Source organism: Poecilia mexicana, unplaced genomic scaffold (genome assembly GCF_051168715.1).
Source record: "Poecilia mexicana isolate PSO_F unplaced genomic scaffold, ASM5116871v1 scaffold_5, whole genome shotgun sequence".
NCBI lineage: Eukaryota > Metazoa > Chordata > Actinopteri > Cyprinodontiformes > Poeciliidae > Poecilia > Poecilia mexicana.
In genome coordinates this window covers 28,999,324-29,023,712 of record NW_028263374.1, presented here as the reverse complement: position 1 = coordinate 29,023,712, position 24,389 = coordinate 28,999,324, and the positions used below count along the sequence as shown (strand labels likewise).

The window sequence follows — 24,389 nt, the reverse complement described above, 5'->3', positions numbered from 1 at the left end:
TTAACAGAGCCGAATCAAAAGCACCGACAGCTGGCTGCCTCACTTCAGCCGAGCCTGCAGGCTGGAACGGTGATGTGTGAACGTGTGACTGTCTGCATGGATGTGAGACAGGACAGAGGAGGACCGGACAGGAACGCTGCTCAGAGAGAAATGCAAAGAAAAAAATTATATTTAATGACTTGAATAGAGCTCAGCTTTATAATATAAAAGGTACAGTATTATTTATTTAGGAAATGTTTGAGGACATTTCCAGAACAAAAGATATTTGCAATAGAAACTAGACCAAAAACAGGATTTTGTGTTTTACAGTCCACAGCATTGAAAACACCCCCACACACACATTTTGTGTGGCTATTCTGGGAATTTAGTGGAAAGTTTCAAGTGTGAGTTTTTATTTGAATGAAAAGAAGCAGACCTTTATGGAGCTTCAGATCTCAGCCACCAAATTAATCAAAACTGAAACAGACAAGTTGCATTTCCAGACTAAAACAACATCTGGTCACTTTTAATGGTTTCTTCTCCAGGGAAAGTCTAGATAGAATGTGATAATAAACATTTAAACATATTTAATAATAATTTAATTCATTTTTTTGTGCCAAAGTTTTGTCTGCATTTGCTGTTTATGCCTCCAAATGTGATATTTTTTATTTTAGCCCTGTGTCTTGTGTGTCAGTGTCAGTGGGATTGAACTTGCAGTTTTTTAAATGTTTCATATTTGTTTCAGGTTTCAGGTCTAAATTTCTATTTTACGAATGTATTTAAAGGTTTATAACCTCGTCAAAATCTCTATTGACAGATGGGTATGTTTTTATTATGCTTCATTTCTGACTATATTATGTTCTAAAACTTAAAGTCCAAAGTATAGAATCCACTAAAGATTTAGTCTGATTTTCAAGCACAGATTTGAAAAACTGTTTATATTAGAGGATAAAATAAGTTTAAATTACTTCAGACTTCGTTTGATTTTCAACAGCTCGGTGTCCCAGCTGCACCTGAATGCAGCATGAGCAGCTGTTGAGAAAATCCCCTCTCCATCAGATATTCCTGTGACTTGCACTTTATATGATGGATGGAGTTTGGGCTGGTTAGACAGATTTGGATGTCAGCTGATTTTTCCGTGATCTTTATATTCAAGCTTGACGTTTCAGGTGAGTAACTCAGTTAAGGGCAGAGCGAGATGAAAAATGCTGCCATGGAGTTCTGCTTCGCTCCATCTTCCTTCCTCCATCTGCATGAGAAACCTTAAAGGGACGGCGTTATGGGTTTCACAGGAACATTTTACAGCACAATCAAATAACTATGTTACCTTCAGTTGTTGTAAAAATGGAAAATATAATCAAACGTAACTTAAGATAAATTCGATTTTGTGCTTTCATCTGTTGAAATTGGGCCTCTTTCTCTTTAAGAAGCTCCTGCTCTTTCCTACGCTTTGCCTTCAGGGCATCATCACTATGCTACTCCTCACTGTGCCGTTTACAGCCATTTCTTATGAGCGTTGGACTGAGACTGAGCGCAGCAGAAGCGCAGTCCCACCAGGTGTTTGCTAATAGCTGCCTCCTGGCTCTGATTGGTCGTTTCTAGTTAGCATTGGGAGAAGGCAGAGGAGCTGAACTTTTTTCACTGATTTTCTGTCTCCTACCATCCTGTCACGACACGGTGACAGTTTTAACAAAAATGTAAAAAGGAATTATATACATAAAGCTACATACTGCTACTCTAACAAATTACTGAAATTTAACCAAATAGAGAAAAACAAATAAAATGTTTAAACTTCTTTTCTCTGTCACAAAACCATCTAAGTCCAAGATTCTTCTTAAGCTGAAAAAAATTGCATTAAACCTTTAACCAATAGACGACAAAAGTGTAAAATGGAGCAGAGAGAGTGACAGACTGACTTCCACAGGCATCTGACGTCTCCCCGGCTTCAAAGTTCGCCGGCTGAATAATACATGGAGGATCAATAGCTATTTATACAGGCTGGGACTTAGGGGCTGGAACAATAAAATATCATCTATTTCATCTATGCTGCAGTTTTGGTTTGCACATCAATGGCCCTTATTTTATAAGTCATGAATGGCTCTATATTTTTATGGGCTTTGCTCTCTCCCTCTGTCTACAGTTTGCTCTTACCCTGCTCACTTTTTCCATCTTTTTCCAGGCTTAGTAAGAGGACAATCTTTCTTCATTTTATTACTCCTAATGGCATTTTCTCTTCCCATGTCTTTTTTCACACCATTTTCAATTCCTCCGCCTGCCCATTCTCTGCTATCTCTCCATCTTTCCACCATTTTTCTCCTGCTCCCTTTCTTCCTCTCTCCCTGACTCCCTGTGGTTGATGTACTCCGAATCGGTAGAGCCGTAAAGCTCAGGTTGTTTTATTGGCCAATGAAAAGGCCGGCGCGCAATGGGATAGTGCATCTTGGGTAATAGAGTGTGCGTCTGTGGGGGATAACTCACCAGAGGGAAGGTGTGCTTATGTGTGGGGGTGTGATTGAATTAGTGGGCAGAAACGGAGGAGGAGAGGAACATAAATAGAGAATATGGAGGACAAAATGGAAAAGAGTTGAGATAGTGAGTCAGATAAAAAAAACCACCTGAAAAGACTAAATGTCCTTACAAAGTGACAATACAAGCAGGTTGGTTAAAAGTTTATAGGCTCCACCGACACATTCACATAGATGGGCTGGACGATTTCCAGTAGATTTATTGAATGCATTAAGAAAGTTTCCAGAAAAAATAAATAAATCCTGCTGCTGTTAACGAGACATTTAAAAGCCTTGTAAACCCAAACTTATTTATAAATTCAAAAAACAATCTGATGATGTTTACACACCTGATAGTTTGGTAAAAAATCAGTTCAACTGGGGACCAAAACTGCAACGTTTGTTACATTTTCAGCTGCTGCGGTTCTCTTTCACACAACACTGAGTCAAACCAACCAAACACTTTCAGCAGCTGGCTGCCCCTGTGGGGCGCTGCAACAAAAACTCCTGAAGGAAACGACCCTAAAACCTCTGAAGACGACACTGAGCGCAACTTCCTTCTGAACAAAGTATAAACAGGAAAGAAGATTTTAACAGTTGGGGGATTTCTCTCATGCTAGCGCTAAGCTAGCGCATTTGTTTTGGTTGTGTTTACCCAGAATCCCCTGTGCTACAGTTGTGTAGGCAGTTTAGAGTTCGATTGAATTTGCATTCACACCTCTCCAAATGAACTGGACTTTCTAGACAAATGAACAAGAGTTTGTTTAATGAGGATGCAACCTTAAAAATGTATCCATGCCAAAAGGTTTATTAGCCTGAACCTTTGGTTGAGTGTGAACCTAAACGCTCCCTCTATCGAATAAAACACAGCACCGTTACGGACGTCCAGTAAAACTGTTCATATTTCACAGACATCAGCGATCAAGACATTACATGTTGTTCCATTGCATAAAACGATGAATACTGAGATTTAAAGTGTGACTCGTCACTGGTTCTGTACAGCAACACTCAACTCTGCATGGAAAGCTTTTATCATTAATAAGCTCATCTTTTGCCTTTTCAGTGTATTCATTTACCTACCTGGAGTGTTTTGCCTGGTATTCATATTTTTCTGTCTCTACGTTTCCAATAATGTTTCATCAGCCCTGCTGAATGCTCTGCAATATGCAGTGGAGAAGCACTTTCTATATTGTTTATGCATTTTATTTTATGCATATGCTGCAAAAACGGCCAAAGAATCTCATGAGAAGAAAACTGAGGTTTATGCAAAAAAAAAAGTAATAATAAATAAATAATGCACTTAATTCAGGCTTTCAAACATAATATTTTTCATTGCTACAGCAAAACCTCTGTTTAAGGTGATTATCTAAAAAAGAAATAAGAACATCCAGTGATCTATAAGGACTATCATCTTGTAAGATTATATTCATAATATTCATGCTTTAAGTAATTTAACATTTTCTGTAAAAAAAAGAATAACCGTTAAAAGCTAGAAAAAAGATCGTATGAATGGACAATAACTACGTCTTTTCAAACGTTTTACAGGACTTGGCCAATCTGACATTTGTTTCTATTTGTTACATAATGATTTTAAAATCCACAGCTTGAAAAAAACAGCAACCATAAACATAAAAGATAATGCAGTTTCAAAATCAAAGCCATGTTTCTGGATTTGGAAACTCCTGTCTGTCCCATCATAGCTTATGCTGCCAGAATTAGCATGCAGCCCTTATGTTGCAACGCTGCTTTAAAGCTCAGAATACTTTCTTCCAGGTGGAATATATATAACCTCCTGAACGTCCTCTGTCTTCCTGTCCTCACCACTGCGTGTGCTGACACCTGCTGCCTCGCTCGGTAAGCCACCAGCCACCTATTGTTTCAACTTGCTGCCACTTTTAGAGGTTTCCATTTGGGGCAGGCTGTTCCCAACAACTTCTCAAATGTTGAGACATTCTGGAGAATACGAGTAAGGAGGCAAAAAAAAACAATTTCCCCCAACAAAATGTCTCTTGTCCTCCAACAAATACCAGAACTGAATAGTCCAACTAAAGTCTGACGAGTTCCGAGAATATATCATTAAAAAAAGTAGTGATGTCAACTGATTCAAAAATGTAACCAGATTAATCACACTCTTCATGCATGGGAAACTTCACATGTGAACATGCAGGTGAGCTACGCAACACAAGAAAGTTGAAAAATGTTAAAGTTTTGTTGCCGTCTTCTGTTGTGTCACTTTTCACTCTTGCTCGTTGAGCTCAGAGGAAGCTGCTGAACCACAGCAGGTGCTGAAAACTGCTGAACTACCTCTTGTCAAGGAAAACCTGCTGTCTTCCTTGAGAAGAGGTGCCCCTCCAAAGGAGAGAGGTTTTTAGGTCCAAACACTGGTTCACAATTAATCTGATTTCATGTAATAACTTGTTAAAGTTTTCAGATTAATGCATCAACGCGTTAACAGCCCTAAAACAAAGACAACATACAAGATCCCAGAAAAGCTCCTGTATCTTGTCACTGAGAACCAAAGGGCTTCCATCGATATCAACAACCAACCACGAAGAAATCAAAGAACAGAAGCAGAGCTCGCCCTGGAGAAGGTGATCAGAGATGCTGCTGACAGTTTGACAGGAATCGGCCTAAATCATCGTCCCAGCAACGATCGCTTGACATCCACACTGCAACTTCCTGCCAGCCAAGTTAAGACGAGCGACAGCAGACACGGGCGCTCGCCTCCTTGAAGCTGATGTAGGAACGTGAGCTCCCCTCTTCGCTCATCCCCACATTAAAGACGCGGCTGACGAGCTCCTCGTCACAGATCCACACTTCAGCTGAAGCGTTTTCTGTCGAATGTGTTACACTTAGGGGAAAGAAAACAGGCACAATGCTGACGTATCAGTCATCTGTTTTCTGTTCCTGTGTTTACTGATGAGTCCCTCAATATCACCTGATGACTGTCAGATTATTGTGTGATCTCTGGCCATTAGAAATCTCCCTCTGTAAAACATCCAGGACCTTTTAAAACATGCATTTAAAAAAACTTTGTTTTTTAATGTTCATTTCATTAGAAATGGTATAATTTTACATATTAAGACAGCATTGTATATCTGCAGTCTCGTGAAACGTCTCCTCTGGAGCAGACAGATGTGAAGAAGATCAACACCCTGCAGTAGCCATGACAAAAGGCAATATGGCTGAAAAATATATTATGATATAAACATTTCATATCAGTAGATGGATAATTATTAGTTTTTTGTTTTAAATATTCTAGATACTTCCATGTTGTGACATGACCTTTTTTCTTTTATCCACAGTTTTCACCCCACAGCTTTAGTATTAAGCAATTATGAGGCACAGAGGCGAAACCTTAAACTGCTGCTGCTCAAGTTACTCACAGTTTGTTGCTAGGTAACCAAAGAGTGAGAGAGTTGCTAGGTAACCAAAGAGTGAGAGAGTTGCTAGGTAACCAAAGAGTCAGTTGGTTGACTCACCTTGCTTAGCTCAGTGAGGTTGAGCAGCTGAAGTCTTTCCACTGCCTACATTTCCCAGAATGCTTTAGGTTCTGCATTACAGCTCAGAGAGTATTCTACATATTGAATATTCTATCAGATCTATTGATACTGATCACATGTTTATCACGATTTATATTCTTATTGTTTTACTGTCCAGTCCTATTTAGAAGAAATCCTGGAAGTTTTTCAGTTTCCCTACTTTTTAAACAGAAACAGTTGACTCTTAAATTCTGTCTTCATTGACAAGAGGAAAGAAGAATTTAAACATAATGTAAAATGTTTTCACACTGCATTGCATCCTGTTCCCGACCTGTTTTCTCCCCCGTCACCTGTGGGGGCGCTGCACCAGGAACTACTGAAGAAAACGACACACAAACCGCTAAAGACGACACTGAACTTCACAAAACAAACATGGAGTGGCGTCAGATTTTGATGGTTCTAGGATTCCTCTTTTGACCATGAGCCATTTCTTCCACTAGTGATTCACCAAAAAAGAATTAGCTTTGGTTGCATCTACCCAGAATGCCCTGCGCTGCAGTTCACTTCCTGCTTCTGGAGCATCCATATGTGCATTCAACCTGCACCAGAGTTCACGTCAACAGAAAAAAGGCCGAGGTTTTTAGGTGGATCAGGGGTTATTTTTTTGGTGCACATCAGAGTTCGATTGCACATTCACACTTTGCCAAACAAACCGGACTTCCTAGAAAAACTACCTAGAGTTTGATTAAATCAGAGTTGATGTGAATGCAGCCTTACACTGAGACACTCAGGGCCACAAACAAAGTATAAATTTATTTCATAGCAGACTGGATAGAGCATGTTTTGTACAAAAAGACTAAAAGTATGTCTGTATTTTAATGCTGCGTACAAACAAATGTAAAGGATCCCGCCTCCTTCTCATGCAAGAAGACACCGTGTAACGGAGTAAAAAAGGTCAAGGCCCAAAACAGCAACTCTAAATATAGTTCATTGACTAAAATGAAACACAATACACAGAAAGAAAGTACAGACAGCGACGAAGGAGAAAATTAGAGTTTTGTGGTCCTCTTGGGTGTTCAATGTGGTCAGGGAGCCCGTCACTAAAAGGCCCCTTTGTGATGAGAAGTGTCTCATTCAAGCTTATCCTGTACTGAATTTTTGGATGTTTATCCCTAGCATTTTTTTATTGGTTACTTTATTTGGTGTTTGTTATAAAACGACACTGTCTTAATAAGTTTATGTAACCAATTAAATTGATCCATGAAGAAAATGCAATAGAAAAAAAATCCCCAAGTGTCTTTGGAAATGGTAGGAAGGAAACAGCTTGTAACTTTTAAATTAGAAGATCTCAGTTTTACACCAGACTAATAAAATAAAACCTCTAATACGAACTGTTAAGCTGTCCATTAAAAGGCATTTATTATATTAATTATGCTTTGTTGGGCAGTATATTTGTATTGCTGCAGTCTGTTTATTTATTAGATGTTTTTCTGGCTTTGTCTGTTAAAGTCAAGCTCATATTTTTGTCATTAATCTTTGTTCTTGTCAGTAAGAAGTGATGTGTTGTCTTTAAAGGTTTCTGACAGGATCAGGCATTTAAACAACTTCCAAATCTCAACTGAAAACAATTTACATGAAGATTTCAGTTTGTAGTGAAATAAGAAAACATTTGCTTTGAATTGTTCTGAAAAATTAATAGTTTCTAAAAAAAAATGTTATAAAGTTTTTTTTCTTGTAAAAATCCCTTATTTAGAATAAATGTCCATTTACAGAAATAAGCTTGGTAAAGTAAGGCGAGGTCTGTACATTTTAATTAAAAAAAAAAAAAACAATCTTACTTTAAAGCAGAATCATGTACAGTAAACTGAGTCAGACAACTTTTTGCTTAATGATGAAGTTGGTCAGGAAGTTATAAATTTAAAGGTCAGCACTGAGATCATCTCATGAATCCTGCTCTCCTGATAAAAAGCAATCTTTTTCATTCCCAGGAAAGAGCGATAAGGAGGGAGACTGACTTCACTAAACATCTGCAGCTGCTACAGAAATCAACAGTTTGGAACAGAGAAACAGAAATAAATGTCAGGCTGGCTGCCGGTATTGATCTCTGTGATTGATTAAAGACTGCTTGAGGAGAGAGGAATGGGAGAGCAAAGTTATTCACACCGGATCAGGCAGCAACAGCTACTCACCGGACTAGTTGCCTGTTGCTTTACTGTGGTGGATTAAACGGTTTAAAGGTTTGTCAGCTAAATGCTCCCATTTTTCTTTTCCAGCCATGTCTTTAGACTTAATTTAGGCCAGCTAAAAGTGATTCAAAATTTCAATCCTCTCAGTCATTTATTGTTGTCAAAATTTCTGAATGGCTTAGATGTGGTTAAAGTTTCCCTGCTTGCTGTTTAGAGAGAGAAAGCAACAGATTTTTCATTTTCTGTAACTATCTGGATATTTAAAATCTTCCACCAGATAGCAAGGAAGATATGGTGCCTGCATTGGTTTTGAGGCTGCAAACATACAGAACTTGAAACCTGATTATGGAATAATGTAGAGAAATTGAAGTTCCAGAAAAATGCCGAGTCTCTGGTTCTTATGGCCCAAAGGATCGCTGGTTTAATCAGACAAACAGATGGGAATAGAGGAAAAAAAACATGGTGGCATCAAAAACCAAAGGCATCAAAGAAAGACTGAGCTTCTAGTGGCCACATATTCATTTATATCTACATAAATATTCAATTATATTCAAATACTTTATCTTAAAGGGAAATTAAATATCTTAGTTTATATCATCCAAATCTTCAGAGGCATTGTGGCAATGAGGCAGAAAGTCATGCATCAAATCTGAAAAGGCCTCAGGTTCTGCTTTTCAGTTCCTCTGGGTTTTGAGGTCGTAGTTCAGGTTTTCAGATGCTAATCAGCCGCTCCCAGTTGTAAAAACAATGTTTTGTTTCCGCTTTACGTATCATAACTGTCTAAAAGTAAGGATCCAAAACCAGAGGAAATGCAATGTTTAAACCTGAGCGGTCTATAAAAAGAACCAAGCAGAACTAATGCAGCTCTCCAGACGAGCGGCACAATCCTAAACACGATCATATTTTTGTTTTTGAGGTTCAAATATTGTCTTATCACAGTGGTGGAAAGACAGAGGGAAGGCAGAAAACAATCCCGACTCTTCAATGTACAAAACGTATAAATGGAAATGAAACTATAAAGGAATAAATATTTCAATTAATATTGTTCTGTGTATTTCACAGGATCAAGAAAAATCATGAAACCAAACTTTATGTGACCCATTTAAGTTCAGTCATTTCTCTGCTTTGAGTCAGAACAATGCATCTCTTTTTTTCCAAGCCCTTTCTTAAGTTCAATTAGAACTTTCTTGACACGTTCACTATAACAGACTTTTATTAATTTAGCTGTTTGTGTAGGTGTCCTGAGTTTCTCCAGTGCTGTGGGAGCGCTAACTGAAAAACAGAGAACAATAGAAAACAACTTGTCAAATCACATCAAGGGGGTTTAAATGTTTTTCATAGGTAGCATAATTAGGAAAAGTACCAACTACAGATTTACCTCCAATAATATGTAAACATTTTCCATGGCCTGACTTCTCTTGATCATTTCAGAAGAAACACCAGAGGCTCTAAGCTAGCAAGTGGTGCCTTCTAAATTAAGATGAAAACAACAGGAAAAAAATAATCTTCCACTGGTCAAAACAAATCAGCAGAGCCATGATCTGATGATGCGCTTTTTTTTTCCTAATCAATGTCATCAGCAGCAGCAGCAGCAGCGTCTGTTATGCAAGCAGGGGTTCAGAAATAACTCTGCAGACAGCAGCAGGGAGGTAAGCGTTAGCAGGGGGAACCTGGGACGCTTCAGTGGTTTGATGCTGCAATCAGAGAAGGGATTGACAGGGTCATGATCTGAGCCAAGTGTGCTTCTGAGTGCTTCTCCGCTCTCGCTTCAGAAACTGGAGCTATCTGAGTATTATCTGAAAGGTCGGAGAGAGCAGGGGAAGACTGCAAAGACCCAGTTTAACCAGCGAGACAAAGGCTTTTACCGGGGCTGCCAACGTTAACGCGTTAAGAGCATGCCATTGATATGAACATTTTAATGCGTTAATATTACATAATGACGGGTTTGACACACATGAACGACAGCGAAGGTGAAATTTTACACAACAGCAGACAACAAAAGTTAAAAAGTTTACAACTTTCTTGTGTTGCATCATGAGCCTGAATGTGCATCACCTGCATGAATTATGCCGGTCACTCAGCCGGATGAGGACAAGCAGCGTTCATCTCATCGCACAACTTTCATATGAAATAAATGCAGAGGGACGTTTCTAAACTAACGTTTAAAACAAAATGGCTTCCTTTAAACCTTCCTGAATATAACAATCTGGACAGCTGATCATCGTTGGACATGTCTGGTTTGAGACAAAACATTTTCTTAAACATTATTTGAAAACGTGCTTACAGAGGCAGTTTTTGATAGAGGGTATATGGCAGTTGCCCAGGGCGACATCAGAAAGGGGCGGAGCACCCAAGAACTAGAAAATAAAATGGATGTTATCTGTCAGTTGTCCCCTGAATGACTTTCCTACTACTTGCAAGCGGGTGTAGTGGAGTAAGTTTCCCTTAAAGGTAAAGGTAATTTTATTTATCAATCAATCAAATTTTATTTGTATGGCACATTTCAGCAGCAAGGCATTTCAAAGTGCTTTACATGATTACCATGATTAATCATGATTAATCATGATTAATCACAACACCAGTGATTAATCGATCAACAGCACTAGTTTTTACTTTATCCGTCTAACAAATCTTGCCTTTTCAAAACGTATTAAATGTTTATATTACTGAGAATTAATAATGTTTTTCCACTCTCCAGTCCTCAAAGGCACTCCTTCCATTATCTGCTCCCCAGACATGAAGCCCATTTTGAGCTGGACAGAGGAGCAGAGGGAGTCTGGACGGGAGGAGGCCGGCCCTTCAGATCTGCCCCAGATGTGTCCTTTAATCCTGTAATTAGCCGCAATTATAGTAACAGATCCAGGAGATGAAGTGATCGTATTTGCACACTGATTTATTCCTCCAATCACGCGACACCATGCTTCTTTTGGACACATTTCCACTTCCTCGCCTCCTGCTTTATCTCCCCGTTCTGTCCTGATACTCCTCCTCCCCCCTTATCTCTCCATACCACTCTCCACCTCCACAAATCTATCCAACCCACCCCATCGCTTTCCTTTACCCCCCCTCCTCCTTTTTGTCCTAGGTGTAATTCATCAGGTTTCCAGCCTGAAAAGCAAGGGACACTGAGCGGGTTGAAAAAAAAAGAAAGAAAATATAAGACAACAGAGCAGGATGGGACACAACAAGAGCCCCTTCAGATGTTGCAGATGATGCCTTTAATCCTGTCAATAGCTGCAATTATAGTAATTATCTCTAATAGCGGAGCATTGTGTTCAGCCTCTGATATGTTTAACAGATGATGCAGAGATGTGCCGCCTCCGCTCGCCGCGGAGGGAGCTTAGATTGATATTAATGAAATCAACAGAAAACAAGACAAAATTGATGATGGTCCCAGGAGGCTTAGAGGATTTTTTCAGCTCTCAGTCGAGGTCTAATGGAGGCCTCAGAAATGATATGGAGCGTCTTTGTGCTGCACAGAATGAGACAAGAGACAGACTGATGCCAAGAGGCAGAAAGGACTCAGGATAAAGGAAAAAATACGTCCTGGAAGGACGAGCGAGGAAAAGACACTGCCCTCCGATGAGACGCTACATTCAACACAGGTTTCACTTTACTACACCGAAGATGACTGTTCTCTCTGTTTTCCATTTGGAAACTTGTTCAGAAAGATGCATTTATGTACTTCAGTAAGATTTCTACGAACAAGGTTGTTTAGCTGACTTCATCAGACCTTCACAGCAGTTCTGAGCTCAGTGGGAAGCAGAACAGATGCAGAGAAGACTGAAGTACAGCTACATGTGGAATGAAAACATATTTCAGGGGTAGTTTTACTACATTGTACTTTTTACCTTTACTTTACTAATAAAAAGTGTACTGAGACTGGACTTTCTTGTCTTGATGTTCATTTCTAACTGCTGAGCCATTTGGAGATCAATAAGACACAGTAAACAGCAGATATCATCACTAGAAGTATCTCACTAACTTGCAATATCCACTCTAAGTATTGGTTGCATTTTTAAGAATGTATTTTCTGCCTGAATTTAGTATTTTATAATTATGTTATTTGTATTTTTTATTTAGTCATTATAAATCCAGAATTTGCACAGAACTTTATCATTTTGTCTGTCTGATTATTTTAAATCTCAAATCATGTTATGAAGGGTTTCTTCCAACACAGGTAGGCTAGTGCACTAGCTAATAGCAAAGCTACTTTTTAACGTTGCGTTTTGCTAACATTTAGTACTTCATTAGTCTTACTACAGGCTTCATTGGGAGGCCATTTACAGTACAGTGAAGTCGTCCTACTACAGAGTATCATTTTTGTCAACTCTACACACCTATAAGTGTGCGGTCACTGATCACCGCTGGAAAACGGTGAACTGCTCCACCATCGGACATAAATCTCTTCATCAAACAGAAAAGCGGAAATATCTCAAAGTTTCGTCCTGAAACGAGAAACGCCTCATGTTGTTGTTCGTCCATTTTAATGTGTTTTAGATCATTTTCCTCTTGGAACAACCAGGTATGTCAAAGTTTCCACTTTATGTCTATGAATCTGGCATCCCATAACTGTACACCTGGTACACCGCATGATCAAACGCAGCATGATGCTGCCACTACCATGCTTTACAGTCGGTACATACATAGTCATCATGTTTAATAGACTCAATGTGTCCCCTCCAATCATACTTTGATGTCTGTGTATTCAAATAACTCAAACTCTGACTGATCTCTGTGACTAGCAGTCAGTCTGTGTTGATTTAAAACTTACAATGTTTCCATTTCATGCCAAAAACATCTTATTCCATAATCTTTTCTTCTGAGGGCGAAGGTTCAGGTCCTGTTTGATACTTGGACAGGATAACACTGTTTTTGTGTTAAACAGGCTGAGGTTAGCTCTGTTGATGTTTTATGGATGCCGCCGTGTCAGTGCCTGGAACTAAACCAACGTAAATGAACTCAACTTTTTCTGTTTGAAAAGCGTCGTTGAATATTCAGCTGCAACTACGCCAGGAAACTCCTGATGAACTCTGAAGCAAGAGAATGGAGGTTTTCACTGCTACACAAAAATAAAATCAAAATCTATATAATACAATGTTAATGACAGTAATGTGTGTATATGCACATACAGTTGTAAGTCTAATAAATATCAGATTCAACTGATTCCATCCAGATATTTTATACCTGATATTTTAAGAAAATTAGTGAAAAGACGTCAAACGGAAGAAAAACTTCAGAAAGCCCAGAGAAGTATTGATCATGACCACTTTAAAATATCAGAGGAAGTCTGGCAGCTTGGAGGGCAACTAAAGCGAAGCATCTCTGACCACACACACACGGCAGCTTCTCTTCTAAGAGGCAGGTTCTTGATGCAGTGATATCACAAGCAGACAGAGGAGAGCCGGTCAATAATTCATTAGGTAGAGGGTTAAACTCAAGTTCAACCTGAATAAACACCCTACAACCACATTCCTAGGAATTCACCAGAGTCGTCCTCACACACTCATAAACTCAAACTCTAAAGGCCTTTAACTTTCTTTCAGGTTCACAATCTCTCAACGTTTAAAACTTTAAACTTACCCTTTAATTTCTTCCATCTATTCATGAATGGATTTTACATTTGATGAATCATGAACTGACAGTGTTATAACAACAACTTTGCTTTCACAGCACAGCTCCGGTTTCTCCGGATCCTGGAAGTCCCAGCTGACAGGGAGGTTTCGCATGTTCATGTGAAGAGAATATGTCTGACACATCAGTCTGTGGTTTGGGATGAGCTTTGAAAGCGTCTTCCACCTCCCTCCACTGGCAGAGGTGTGCAGAACTGCAACGCGATGCAGCGAGATTACAAATCCCTCAAATCAGCATGAGTACAGCAGAACATCATTACAGCCATCTGCTTTGTAAATCACATGTAGATATGGCATTGGCACAAAAATTAACCCTATGGTGAATTTTGGCCTTAAATGTAATATGTTATGCAAAATTTATAGCTTGCATGTTTTTGTTCTTCCATTGGGTTTCTACTTCTTCCAAAAACAGCCAAGCCACTTATAAAAAAAAACAAACAAAAAAACACCCAGCCGTTTTTTGGAAGTAGGTTGTTAAGTTAATGTTTTTTGGTGTCTGGAAAATTACAGGCACTGCTCCTCGCCTAGCAACCTCAGCGAACTCCAGCCCTTTACCTAGCAACCCAAGCTGAGCTCCAGCACGTTTGGTCAACTGGTTTTCCCGCTGAATATGCTGTACAATGGCTGCTGGAGAAGTATTGTTGTTATTGACTCACCGTCCAGAAACCACTTGCTGTATTTTTGTTGATTGTGCAAGAGGCTCTACTTCTGCTTTTCAAAGATGTACAGTTGTATTATTGTGCATCTTTTTGCAGCCATTTTTACGTGCGAGTGTGAACATTGAGTTGGGGGTGTGGCCAGCAGCAGCTTGTTTAGATTTAAAGTGACAAGACGCTCACAATAGACAGAACTGGGCAGAGTAAAATCTCATAATCTAAGACTGATTTTGTACAAAGAATATAATAAACATGTTTTGTTCACCTGCAGAAATTTATCCTAACTTGTTCAAGGAACCTTAATAGGTCACGTTTAAAATCTCCCAGAAATAATCCAAACTAGCGACCTGAACTGCTTACCTCATACAGAGTGATGACCCCGTTGGTCTCATTGGGAGCTTTCCACTGCATGAAGATCTTCTCTTCATATGGAGTATTCTGCAGCGACTCCACCGGCACCGACCCGGGTACTGCAAAATAAATGATTTCTTTTTCATTCATTTTGTATTTCACCATATTTCATACATTTTCACACTCCTTGCTGCAGCCATGGTGTCTTGCTGTTGTGTGTAACTTGTGTGTAAATGTTGTCCCTCATAACACTTCGTCAGACTTTGAGGAATTCTAGTATCTTCAATTCACAACAGTTAACAGATCGATTCTGTTTGATAAAACCTCTTTGAAAGTTTTAAACTCGTTTCTCGTTTCCAGCTTCAGTGTCATCTCCCATGCAGATCGGTGATTCACTGCTCAGCACAACTTTTCTCAATCCTCTGCAGATGATTTTTGCTTCTCTTTATTCCACAACAACTGCAACAAAAATGGCTTACATTTTACTCTCCTGGACGAATCTCACATTTCTTTCCATCAGTTTTTCATTTTTTTTGAAATGCTTTGACTGCTCTATGGGAGACTGAAGAAACCTTTGAGGCTATGATGCTCTTAAAACACTTGTGAGATTAATGTAGTTTATGACGATTAAATTTTTACACAGTTAAAGTTGGGGTTTCAATAATAATGTGCATGACATTCATGTATTTCACAGAAATTTAGAAAACTCTTCTAATGAAACAAAAATAAGTTGCCAAGCTTTGAGAGTTGGAGAAAAATGTGAAATTAAAGTTATTCAACATTGAAAAAGAAGATTTGAGATAAATTCTCAAAAGCATCTAAAATTTAATTTCAGTTTTTGCAATTTAGTTCCTCCAATTAAATCTAACAACCTTTTTAGAAGGACTGCATTTCTGAAAATAAATCTTTAATTGCTGCTTTTTCCTTCAAAGCAAAGCTTCAGTTTCAATCTGCAAATTAGAAATGTCATGTGGAAGAAAACATTTCCTTCGTATTATATTACTAAAACTTTAGGTTTCTGGATTACTTGCTGCATTTAAGTGATGCTGTTGTTATCAAAGTCCTCAGAATGAAAATCATTTTTGTGACATTTGTAACTTTCTGATTAAATCTAAGAGAAAAGTTGAGAACGTCTGCTGAGCTCTTAATGGGGGTCCTGATGAAACGTGGCTCACGTTGGGATACGTTTAGTACGAGCCCGGCTATTTGTAGAAATTAAAGAAGGCACTTCCTAAGCTAAAGGAAGACAGACAGGCTGTAATGAAGGCATGCAGGGAATAATCCTGCAGACAGAATAATGGAACGACTGCTGAGACAAAAAGACAGCCGGCACGCTGATTTCCACGAACTGCAGGCGGATTTTTGACTCACTACTGGGAAACAATCTTGCATTTGCTTCAGAAAAAAATGTGTCAATTTACAAAGTCAATTACAGATTCATTCAAATGACTAATAAGATAGAAATGTTCACCTTTGTGCTTTTATTTCAATCACTCAAAGCTTTTTTCTTTCTTAACATCCAGCTCAGTGACTTTACATCGTTACTGTCCAAAACCATTTAAGGGCAGCAGGTTGAACGCTGTAACACAGGCTCAGCTTAGTAAACAGCAAACTCTACCTAGTAACAGAGCAGGGAGAGTATTTGTGTGTGTCTTTTCAGGAACACAACGTATTTCACACTCTACTAAGGTGTACAGACGGGGAGGGGAGTGTCAGACACCTTGTCTGGGAGAAGTAACAGCATGTTAAACATGCACAACCAAAACTACACACATAAACAGAAACACACTGACAGGTGTGAACTGTATAAAATGTAGCCAGGAGGAAGAAAAACTCCAAAGACTTATTTTGTTTGTTGTGCTTAAGGTGCTACTCAGGTTGAAGTGAAAAAAAAAAGGTTGTGTCTCATTTTTGAGCATTTCTAATGTTAATCATTAAACTGCAAAGTGGGGATTAATTCTGCAGGTTTCCATGTTAGAAGGTCAGAAGGCTGATTATATTCTGTAGGAATTTAAATCCAGGATTCATCGTGTCTGAATTTCTATTTTACAACATTTAAGCAACAGCAAAAACATTTTCAGTTCAGCTAGATGAGTCTATATTTTCATGCACACTGCTTTTCAAGCACATAATTTAGTTGCTAAAAATAATCAAACAACAATAAAAAGTAGCAAATGAAAGCAACAAATTTTAATCTTTCTTGGGAAAACATGAAATAATAAGCATAAATATATTTCTGAATTATGCCGGGATGAACTGAATTAAGGGTTATGCAATTTTTAAACAAGGTTTCACATTTTCCTGGTCGATGTTTTAAGATTATCAGAAGGATCATCCAGAGTTGGAGCAAGCAGCTGCAGTAAAATCTCCTCTGAATCTTGTTTTGAATCATAAATTGCGAGAAAAAAAGTCAGAAAAATGTTTCAGAGAACAACAAAGCAGATGGAAAAGGCCAGCAGCTTCGTACGCGAGTCTTGGTGTTTGGATTTGGACTTGCTTTGAAACGAAATCAGTCCTGTTCTATCAACCTTTACATACTGTGTACTCATCAGAGACAAGCGTTTCATGAGAACAGAGAGATGACCTTGCATGTTTCTAAGCTGATTCATAGGAAGTTGAAAACAAATTTTCAGAGGAATGACAAGAAAAGGTTTAAGAGCACAACAGAAAATGATGTTCTCTGGTTATTCGATCATCCACGACTATGTTCATGTCGGCAGCTGCTTTGGTTGGGTAAGAAGTGAGCCTCTTGGAAAAAAGCACCTCTGTTTTGGCATAGAAACAATTCTGGGTGACATTTGAGAAGGAAGGTAGATCACATAGTTCAGATTTCTACCCAACATCTGCTTAATCAACCTGATAAGGAAGCCAAGACGGACTCCACCGTAGGAGAAACATACGGCGGTCAAAGCCAAACAAGAGAAGCTCAATGTTCTTTTTGACATTAGAAAACTTCCCTGATACCGTTTCCATGATGCTCAGACGTCCACATTTGGCTGGACATCATAAAAAGAAAATCACAGGAACACAGAGTAGAAAAGTAAAAAAGCCTTGTGAGTCAGATGTGGCGATGCGCTCATGAATACACAAACATTTTAGGAAACTGTCGGAAGATTTTGATAAGTAATTCCAAGGTGTTGATTAAGGGCCCAGCCTGTGGAGTGCATCAAATTACCCTAACAAAAAAATGCAATTACAAACTGCTATTTCATTCAACACCTTATCATTGGAGCGTGTGTCTGACGTCTGTGCTCGCTCTTATCTTCTCTGAAACAATGTCTGCCTTAATGTCTGAGGATATCTGGTGTTGGTGTGCAGCCCGAGCCGCCCTCGACACCTGTGAGTCTGAGCGGCTCTGGCTCCGTCTTATCTGCTGTTTGTCTCTCTTCCTCTGTTTCTGTGTGAACGTGTGTGTTCCTTCGCTCCTCGGAGGCAGAGACGGAGAAAAACAGTCTTCATTGAAAAGATAACAGCAGCTGTAACACATTAATCATAACTTGATTAACTTCCATCGTGCCACACATTGAATGCTCTGCCTCATTATGCGGGCAGCTCTGTTTTCTATGTGTGATTCTCTCCTTTGTTTCCGTTATTTCTCTCCAAATCCTTCCTTGTGTCCTGAGCTGAACTCAAACTGTCATTACTGGCACGTAATGAATCTGTTTTCTCCTTTGTCCAAATCCCATTTCAGGGTTTATTCCTTCTTAACTCTTAACTCATACTTAAAAAGAACAACGTTTAAAATACTCCAGCAGTGGTGGGCAACGCAAGCTAAAAAGTTAGTTGTGCTAATCCTAAAGAACTAATATAAGATTAGTTCTTTATGCTAACGTGCCATACCAACATGGTATTTAGCAGAAGAGCTAACTTTAGCATTAGCTTCATTTCCTATACTTTTAAAAAACATCTGCATAGATAAGCAAGTATTTTTATGCTGATTTCTACCATTATAAGTTCTATTATTTTTTTTATATTGTCATGTTTTTTTTTTAAAAATCAATTGTTTTCCATATAAATCCAGTAGTATTTGTAATTCATGTGGTTCAAGATGCCACAATAATCAGAGGTTAATCCTCTGAGAAAAATAATGAATAAACAATTTGTTATAAGCAGTAGGGAGTAAGCAGCAGTGCTGCTGGATTACATTTCACACTATAATCAAGGGATTACAGAGCATATTTTAGTTTTTCCATGCTTTTGTGAATTTAGACAGGTGCTTTAGACTTGGGTTTTGATTTTTATTCTTTTTCCATACATATTTGGCTTTGACCAAACTTAACGGCAGGAGTTTATGACTAAAACATTTCTAACCAAAGTAATTGTTTTTGTTCTACTTGTCTGATCTTGACCTTCTATGATGAAAGGATTATAAAATGTCAGTCATTGTGTCGGAAGATCATCTTTCTGCACTGTAGTAGTGATAAATGAGGGCATAAAGACGGGATCTGAGATCAGTGTATTTAATATCTGCTTTTTGAGGCATTTGAGGATGATATTGGATATCTACAGATAAACAGCCTAAGCCTTTAACATCTAAAAATACTACTTCTTTACCAACAAATACTCACACAGCCCCAGTGTTCTCTTACATGATAAATAAAGTAGGTAGAAAAATGATACATCCCAGATCAGTTAAATTACTCTTATTTTGTTTTTTTTATGTATTTTTGAAGCATTGGACCAGAACGTCTCAGTAAGACGAGAAAGCCACAGCTGTTTGGTCACAATGACAAAAAGATGAAGCTTTGAGAACTAAGACATTTTTGCAACTGTGAAGCATGGAGGTGGCGGTATCATGCTGGGAAAATTTTAACGGTCAGTGGTACTGGTATATTACACAAATCCTTTATAGCCAACACAAAGAGACGCCTAGAACTTGATTTGGTGTATCGATCCAATGCAATCAATGCAAAGCAGACAAGAGAGAAAAAGAGAATAAAACATATCTGGAAAAATATGAAAAAAAGTAAAATTCATATGCATTTAAGAGTGATTTTAAGGTGGATGTAACTTTGGGAGCAGAGCAGCTAATGAGGGATGTAGAGATCAGCTGGAGGATATGAGCGGCTGGAGATCTGGGCGGTTCTGGACACTAAACTCTCCAACATCTAACCGGGTCGTAAACAGATGAAAAGGGTGTTAGCAGGGCGGGAAGGATGTTTGATTACCTTCAGATCAGTGTAAAGAAGGCGGATGTTTGATAGGCCTTTACTGCTGGGGAGTTGCAGCCCAATAAGTTTGGATGCTTCTCTTACAACCATATTGATTCCTGCCTCATCCGCAGCTGAGCAGCAGCCAAACTGTAGAAACACATTATCTGTGGAAGGCGCCTTAAACTTCCTAACATCCCTAAAAAGAACAGAAAACGCTTAAAAATATGGCTGATATTGTTAGGATCAGAGGATAAGATGGTCCCTCTTGCTTCAGTGCTTCAGGTTTCAAAACTGAAATAAATCCAGGAAAATTCATGAAAAACATTTATTGCTAAAAAAGTAGGTGGCTGATACGGAAAAGGATTAAGGCTCAAGAATTACAACTTCTGACCTTAATCTCTGAATTCTGACTTTTTATCTCAGAAAGTTAAAGTCAAAATTTTGAGATTAAAGTCAGAATTAAAAAAAAAAACAATAAAATAAAATATTTCTGAAATAAAACTCAGAATTCTGAGGGAAAAAAAATCACAATTCAAATTTATTTCTTCAGAATTCTGACTTAAATTTTCTGAGATCAAAAGTCAAATTTCACTGTTTTTTTGTGGCCCTAATCCTCTTCCGTAGTTTGAAGTGACATTCTCTATGAATATTTAGGCAAATGTTAGTGGCAGTGAACGCCTCTGTCAGTCAATGTGGCAATAAATTGAAAGTTTTCATTCAAACGTTTTATTTTTAAATAATTTCCAGCTTAAAAACAATTAAATGTCTATTGAAACCGGTGTATGTAAACTTGTGACTGCGGTGGTGAATTTAGATGATGAGAAAAAATATTAAGTCTTAATTAAAACCTGAAAGGCAGACATTACTATTATAATCTAATGACAACGAGTCATGGGGGAAAAAAAAAACTAATTTCATTTCTTAATTGCAAATCCTTCATTTAGAGTCTAAACACGGGTTAAAGATAATTTCTGTGTAATCAGCAAGACTGGAAAGTAATAGAAAAAAATCCTATATATTTATATGTATGTATATTTATATCTGTGGGTGAGAGAGATGGAAGCCGATTCATTTGCAGGAGCCATTACCGTACAAACAATAATTAGCCTCCGTGTGAACAATTGCTCTTCTGTTCCCTAATTACTGAGCTACAGCCAGGAGATTAACGGCGGTTAAACAAAAAGCAATTAAGAACAAAACAATTACCATTTTTTTAACCCCTTAAAGCCATTTCCACTACGCAGATGTGTTTGCTTTACTTTTAGGGAACATGCAGTTTGTGCGTGCTCAGCTGGTGAAGGTTCAACGTTCAGGCTGAGAGCTGATGTTCCCCAGAAGCTAAATTCAAAACATATTAGCTACGAGACGAGCGAAAGAACAGGCAGCCCTGCGAATCAGACACTAAGCTATTCCAGTTTATCACAGGCAGGGTGCTGGGAGAAATATAAGACATAAATGAATTATTAGCAGTTGTGGAGGCGCTTGTTCAGTGCAACATGAGGCCCTCTGGACAGAAAGCAGGAGGCTTAAAAAGTCTGCTCTGATATTTTCTGAACTGCTGGACAACACATGCACTCAGGGCGCTAATAATTTATGCTAGTAAGTTGTCCTGCCGAGGGGCGCAGCAGTATAAACAGAAATGTTGATTAGTGCAATTTTTGAAGGTTGCAGGCATCAGTGTGAAACGTCTGCTACTTTAGTAGCTCCAGAGATCTTCTGAGAGAGGAGAACATGCGAGAACCAGCAGTTAAAACGAAGACGGCTGCATCTGGACTCATATCTACGGCCGAGTATTCGGGCCACTGTAGTTTAAGAAGATAAAATATGTGGCCACAAAATTTCTACATTAATTTCACTAATGTTAAAGAAAAGTAAAGTTGAAAATGTCCAAAAAGTGTAAATTTAACAATGTTAAACTACAATATTCTCTGACAACATAAAGTCAGATATTTGCACCACAAAATGGCACAAAAAGTCGCTACTAGCTTCTTTTTTAAGTTGCTAAGAAAAATTCTAAAAATTTTAGATTAATCTCAGAAATTTTCTAGAAAAAAATTAAATTTCTGAGTTTGAAAAGTTGAAAATTTGCAAGAAAAACTTCTGAAATTTTAAGATTAATCTCAGGTTTCTATAAATAAATTTCTGAGCTTGAAAAGTTGAAAATGTGCAAAGTTTTTTTGTGGAAAATTTCTGAGCTTAACCTATAACATTTTTTGTGTTTTCCTGGAATTTTTTAACTTTTAAAACTCAGAAATTACAAAATCAAAAATCTAGAACTTTTTTTAGATTGAACTCCAAATTGCAGAATTTTTTCTATCAAATTTTTAACTTTTCAACCCGAGAAATTTCTCTTTTTTTTTTTTTGACAAAAATGTACTGCTTTTTTTCTACCTACATCACTTTAAATGCTAAACATATTTAAAACTTGACAATATGTGAAAAGTCCAAGAGGTGTAAATACTTTTACAGGGGACAGTGAGGTGGTATCAATATTCACAGGTGACCTGCATTAATATTTGGTAAACTCGTAAACAAGCTCCCTTGCCGTGTCTCTGCGCTCTACATTCCTTAAAATAAAACGCAGCTTGTTCAGATTTGCGTTAAAAGCCTAAACTGCTGGAAACATTTTCCGTTTTCTTCTACAGTCTCCGTACAACAGAGACACTTTTTGCTTTCATGTCTGCAGCTGAGCAGCTCCTGAACCCACCTGTCAGTCACCCAGTGTGGGTTAGACAGCGACATCTCTCATCCTGTCCCTCCTGTTCGAGCAGTCTGCGTTCGGAGCAGGTAGGCGGCTGGTTCAGCTGTTTATTTTCAACTAACCGCCGACGGCGGTTGCGAGGTGTTTATAATGACTCATTTTTTGGGGAGCCGGAGGGTTTCTCCAGGGAGAGCCTGATCGCATACCGAGCTGCTGAAATGCCTCGAGATTCTACTAACCTGCTTATATTTTGGATCAATAGAGTATTACGAAGTTTGATGCTAGACGTGTCAAAAGCATTTATTGTTGCCCACCGTCCTCCTCCGTCTGTTTGACGATCTCCTCGCTCTCCTTGCTGCCCTCGGGGTTGGCCAGAACGAGGCGCAGCCTGACCGTGACGAAGGGCCTCAGTCCCCTCAGCGTGTAATGAGACGACGTCTGGATCAACTCCTCAGCTGCAAACTCTTGCTGATTGAACACGTACTGGTACTGAACCTGCAAAAAATATAAAACATAAACACAATGTTTAGCTCGCTTCAGGCTGACTGAAACGATTCTAGCTGGAAAAAGCAAGATCATAGAAAGTATAAATTAAACGTGAAATGACTCTAGGACTGTCTAGGACCTCCTCCTTCATTATGATTGTTTGATAATTGTCGGTGATTTCAACATTCATGTTGACAACCCCCAAGACCGAGGGTCAAAAAAGCTCTGTAATATATTAGAGAGTTTTGGTTTAACACAGCATGTCAAACAAGCAACACACACTCATGGACACACACTGGACCTGGTTATCAGTAAGGGTGTGAATATTTCCAGTGTCTCTGTAACTGATGTCGCCTGTCGGATCACTTTGCTGTTATCTTTGAATGTTCTTTATCCGTTAACCCACTTGGACAAACTGCTACTATCACAAAACGTACTTTCACAGAAAACAAAGCAGAAACATTTAATCAAATCTACTCTTCTTCCTCACCCTTAAGCTATAATGACCTAGATAAGTTGGTAGATGATTTTCAGTGCAAACTTTCAGATATCATTGATTACATTGCCCCCATTAAAGTGAAAGTTGTGACTGGTAGGAAGAAATCTCCATGGAGAAATGCACAAACAGTTCAGTCTGCAAGACAACTCTGCCGTAGGGCCTAACAGAAATGGCGTAAAACTCAATTTCACGTTTATTATGACATCTACAAAGAAAGACTACGTAACTATCACACAACACTAAAACATGCAAGAGAGGCTTTCATTGCAGATGTCATAAACAAAAACCTTAACAACGCTCGAGCTTTATTTGCTACTGTTGACAGGCTCACAAACCCTCCTATGACGTTACCACCTGAACTTCAATCTAAGGCCTGCAACAAGTTTTCCAGTTACTTTTCAGAGAAAATTCAAAAGATCAGAGGATTAATCTGCACATCCACTCCAAAGCCAGTACCAATGCTGTGCCCAAACAAAACAAATGCAGGAAAAATGACCCAATTTCAACTTCTTCTTTATAAAACCCTAGAAGAAATTATAAGTCAATTAAGTTCCAGTTCCTGCTGTCTGGATGTCCTACCCACACATTTCTTTAAGAAAGTCCTGCCTGTTGTTGCTAATGATCTGATCCAAATAGTAACTCATCGCTCTCTTCAGGTGTTTTCCCCCAGGCTTTGAAAACAGCAGTCATCAATCCACTGACAAAAAAGAACAATCTAGACAAATCAGTACTGCAGAATTACAGGCCGACCTCTGACCT

At 38.6% G+C, this 24,389-nt stretch overlaps 2 protein-coding genes across 2 annotated transcripts in view; both read right to left on the bottom strand.

The window, feature by feature from the left end:
• The window catches only part of LOC106908910 (receptor-type tyrosine-protein phosphatase T-like), a 46,791-nt gene that overhangs the window by 19,251 nt on the left and 3,151 nt on the right, over window positions 1-24,389 (bottom strand). The window contains exons 2-3 of the mRNA XM_088005868.1: window positions 22,960-23,140; window positions 14,801-14,910 (exon numbers count right to left, since the gene is read on the bottom strand). Coding sequence (XP_087861994.1) covers window positions 14,801-14,851 — 51 coding nt within the window. The 5' untranslated portion in view covers window positions 14,852-14,910; window positions 22,960-23,140. The remainder of the gene's footprint in view (window positions 1-14,800; window positions 14,911-22,959; window positions 23,141-24,389) is intronic.
• LOC106926728 (receptor-type tyrosine-protein phosphatase T-like) overlaps window positions 22,946-24,389 on the bottom strand; it is a 68,528-nt gene continuing 67,084 nt past the window's right edge. The window contains exon 7 of the mRNA XM_088005999.1: window positions 22,946-23,140. Coding sequence (XP_087862125.1) covers window positions 22,946-23,140 — 195 coding nt within the window. The remainder of the gene's footprint in view (window positions 23,141-24,389) is intronic.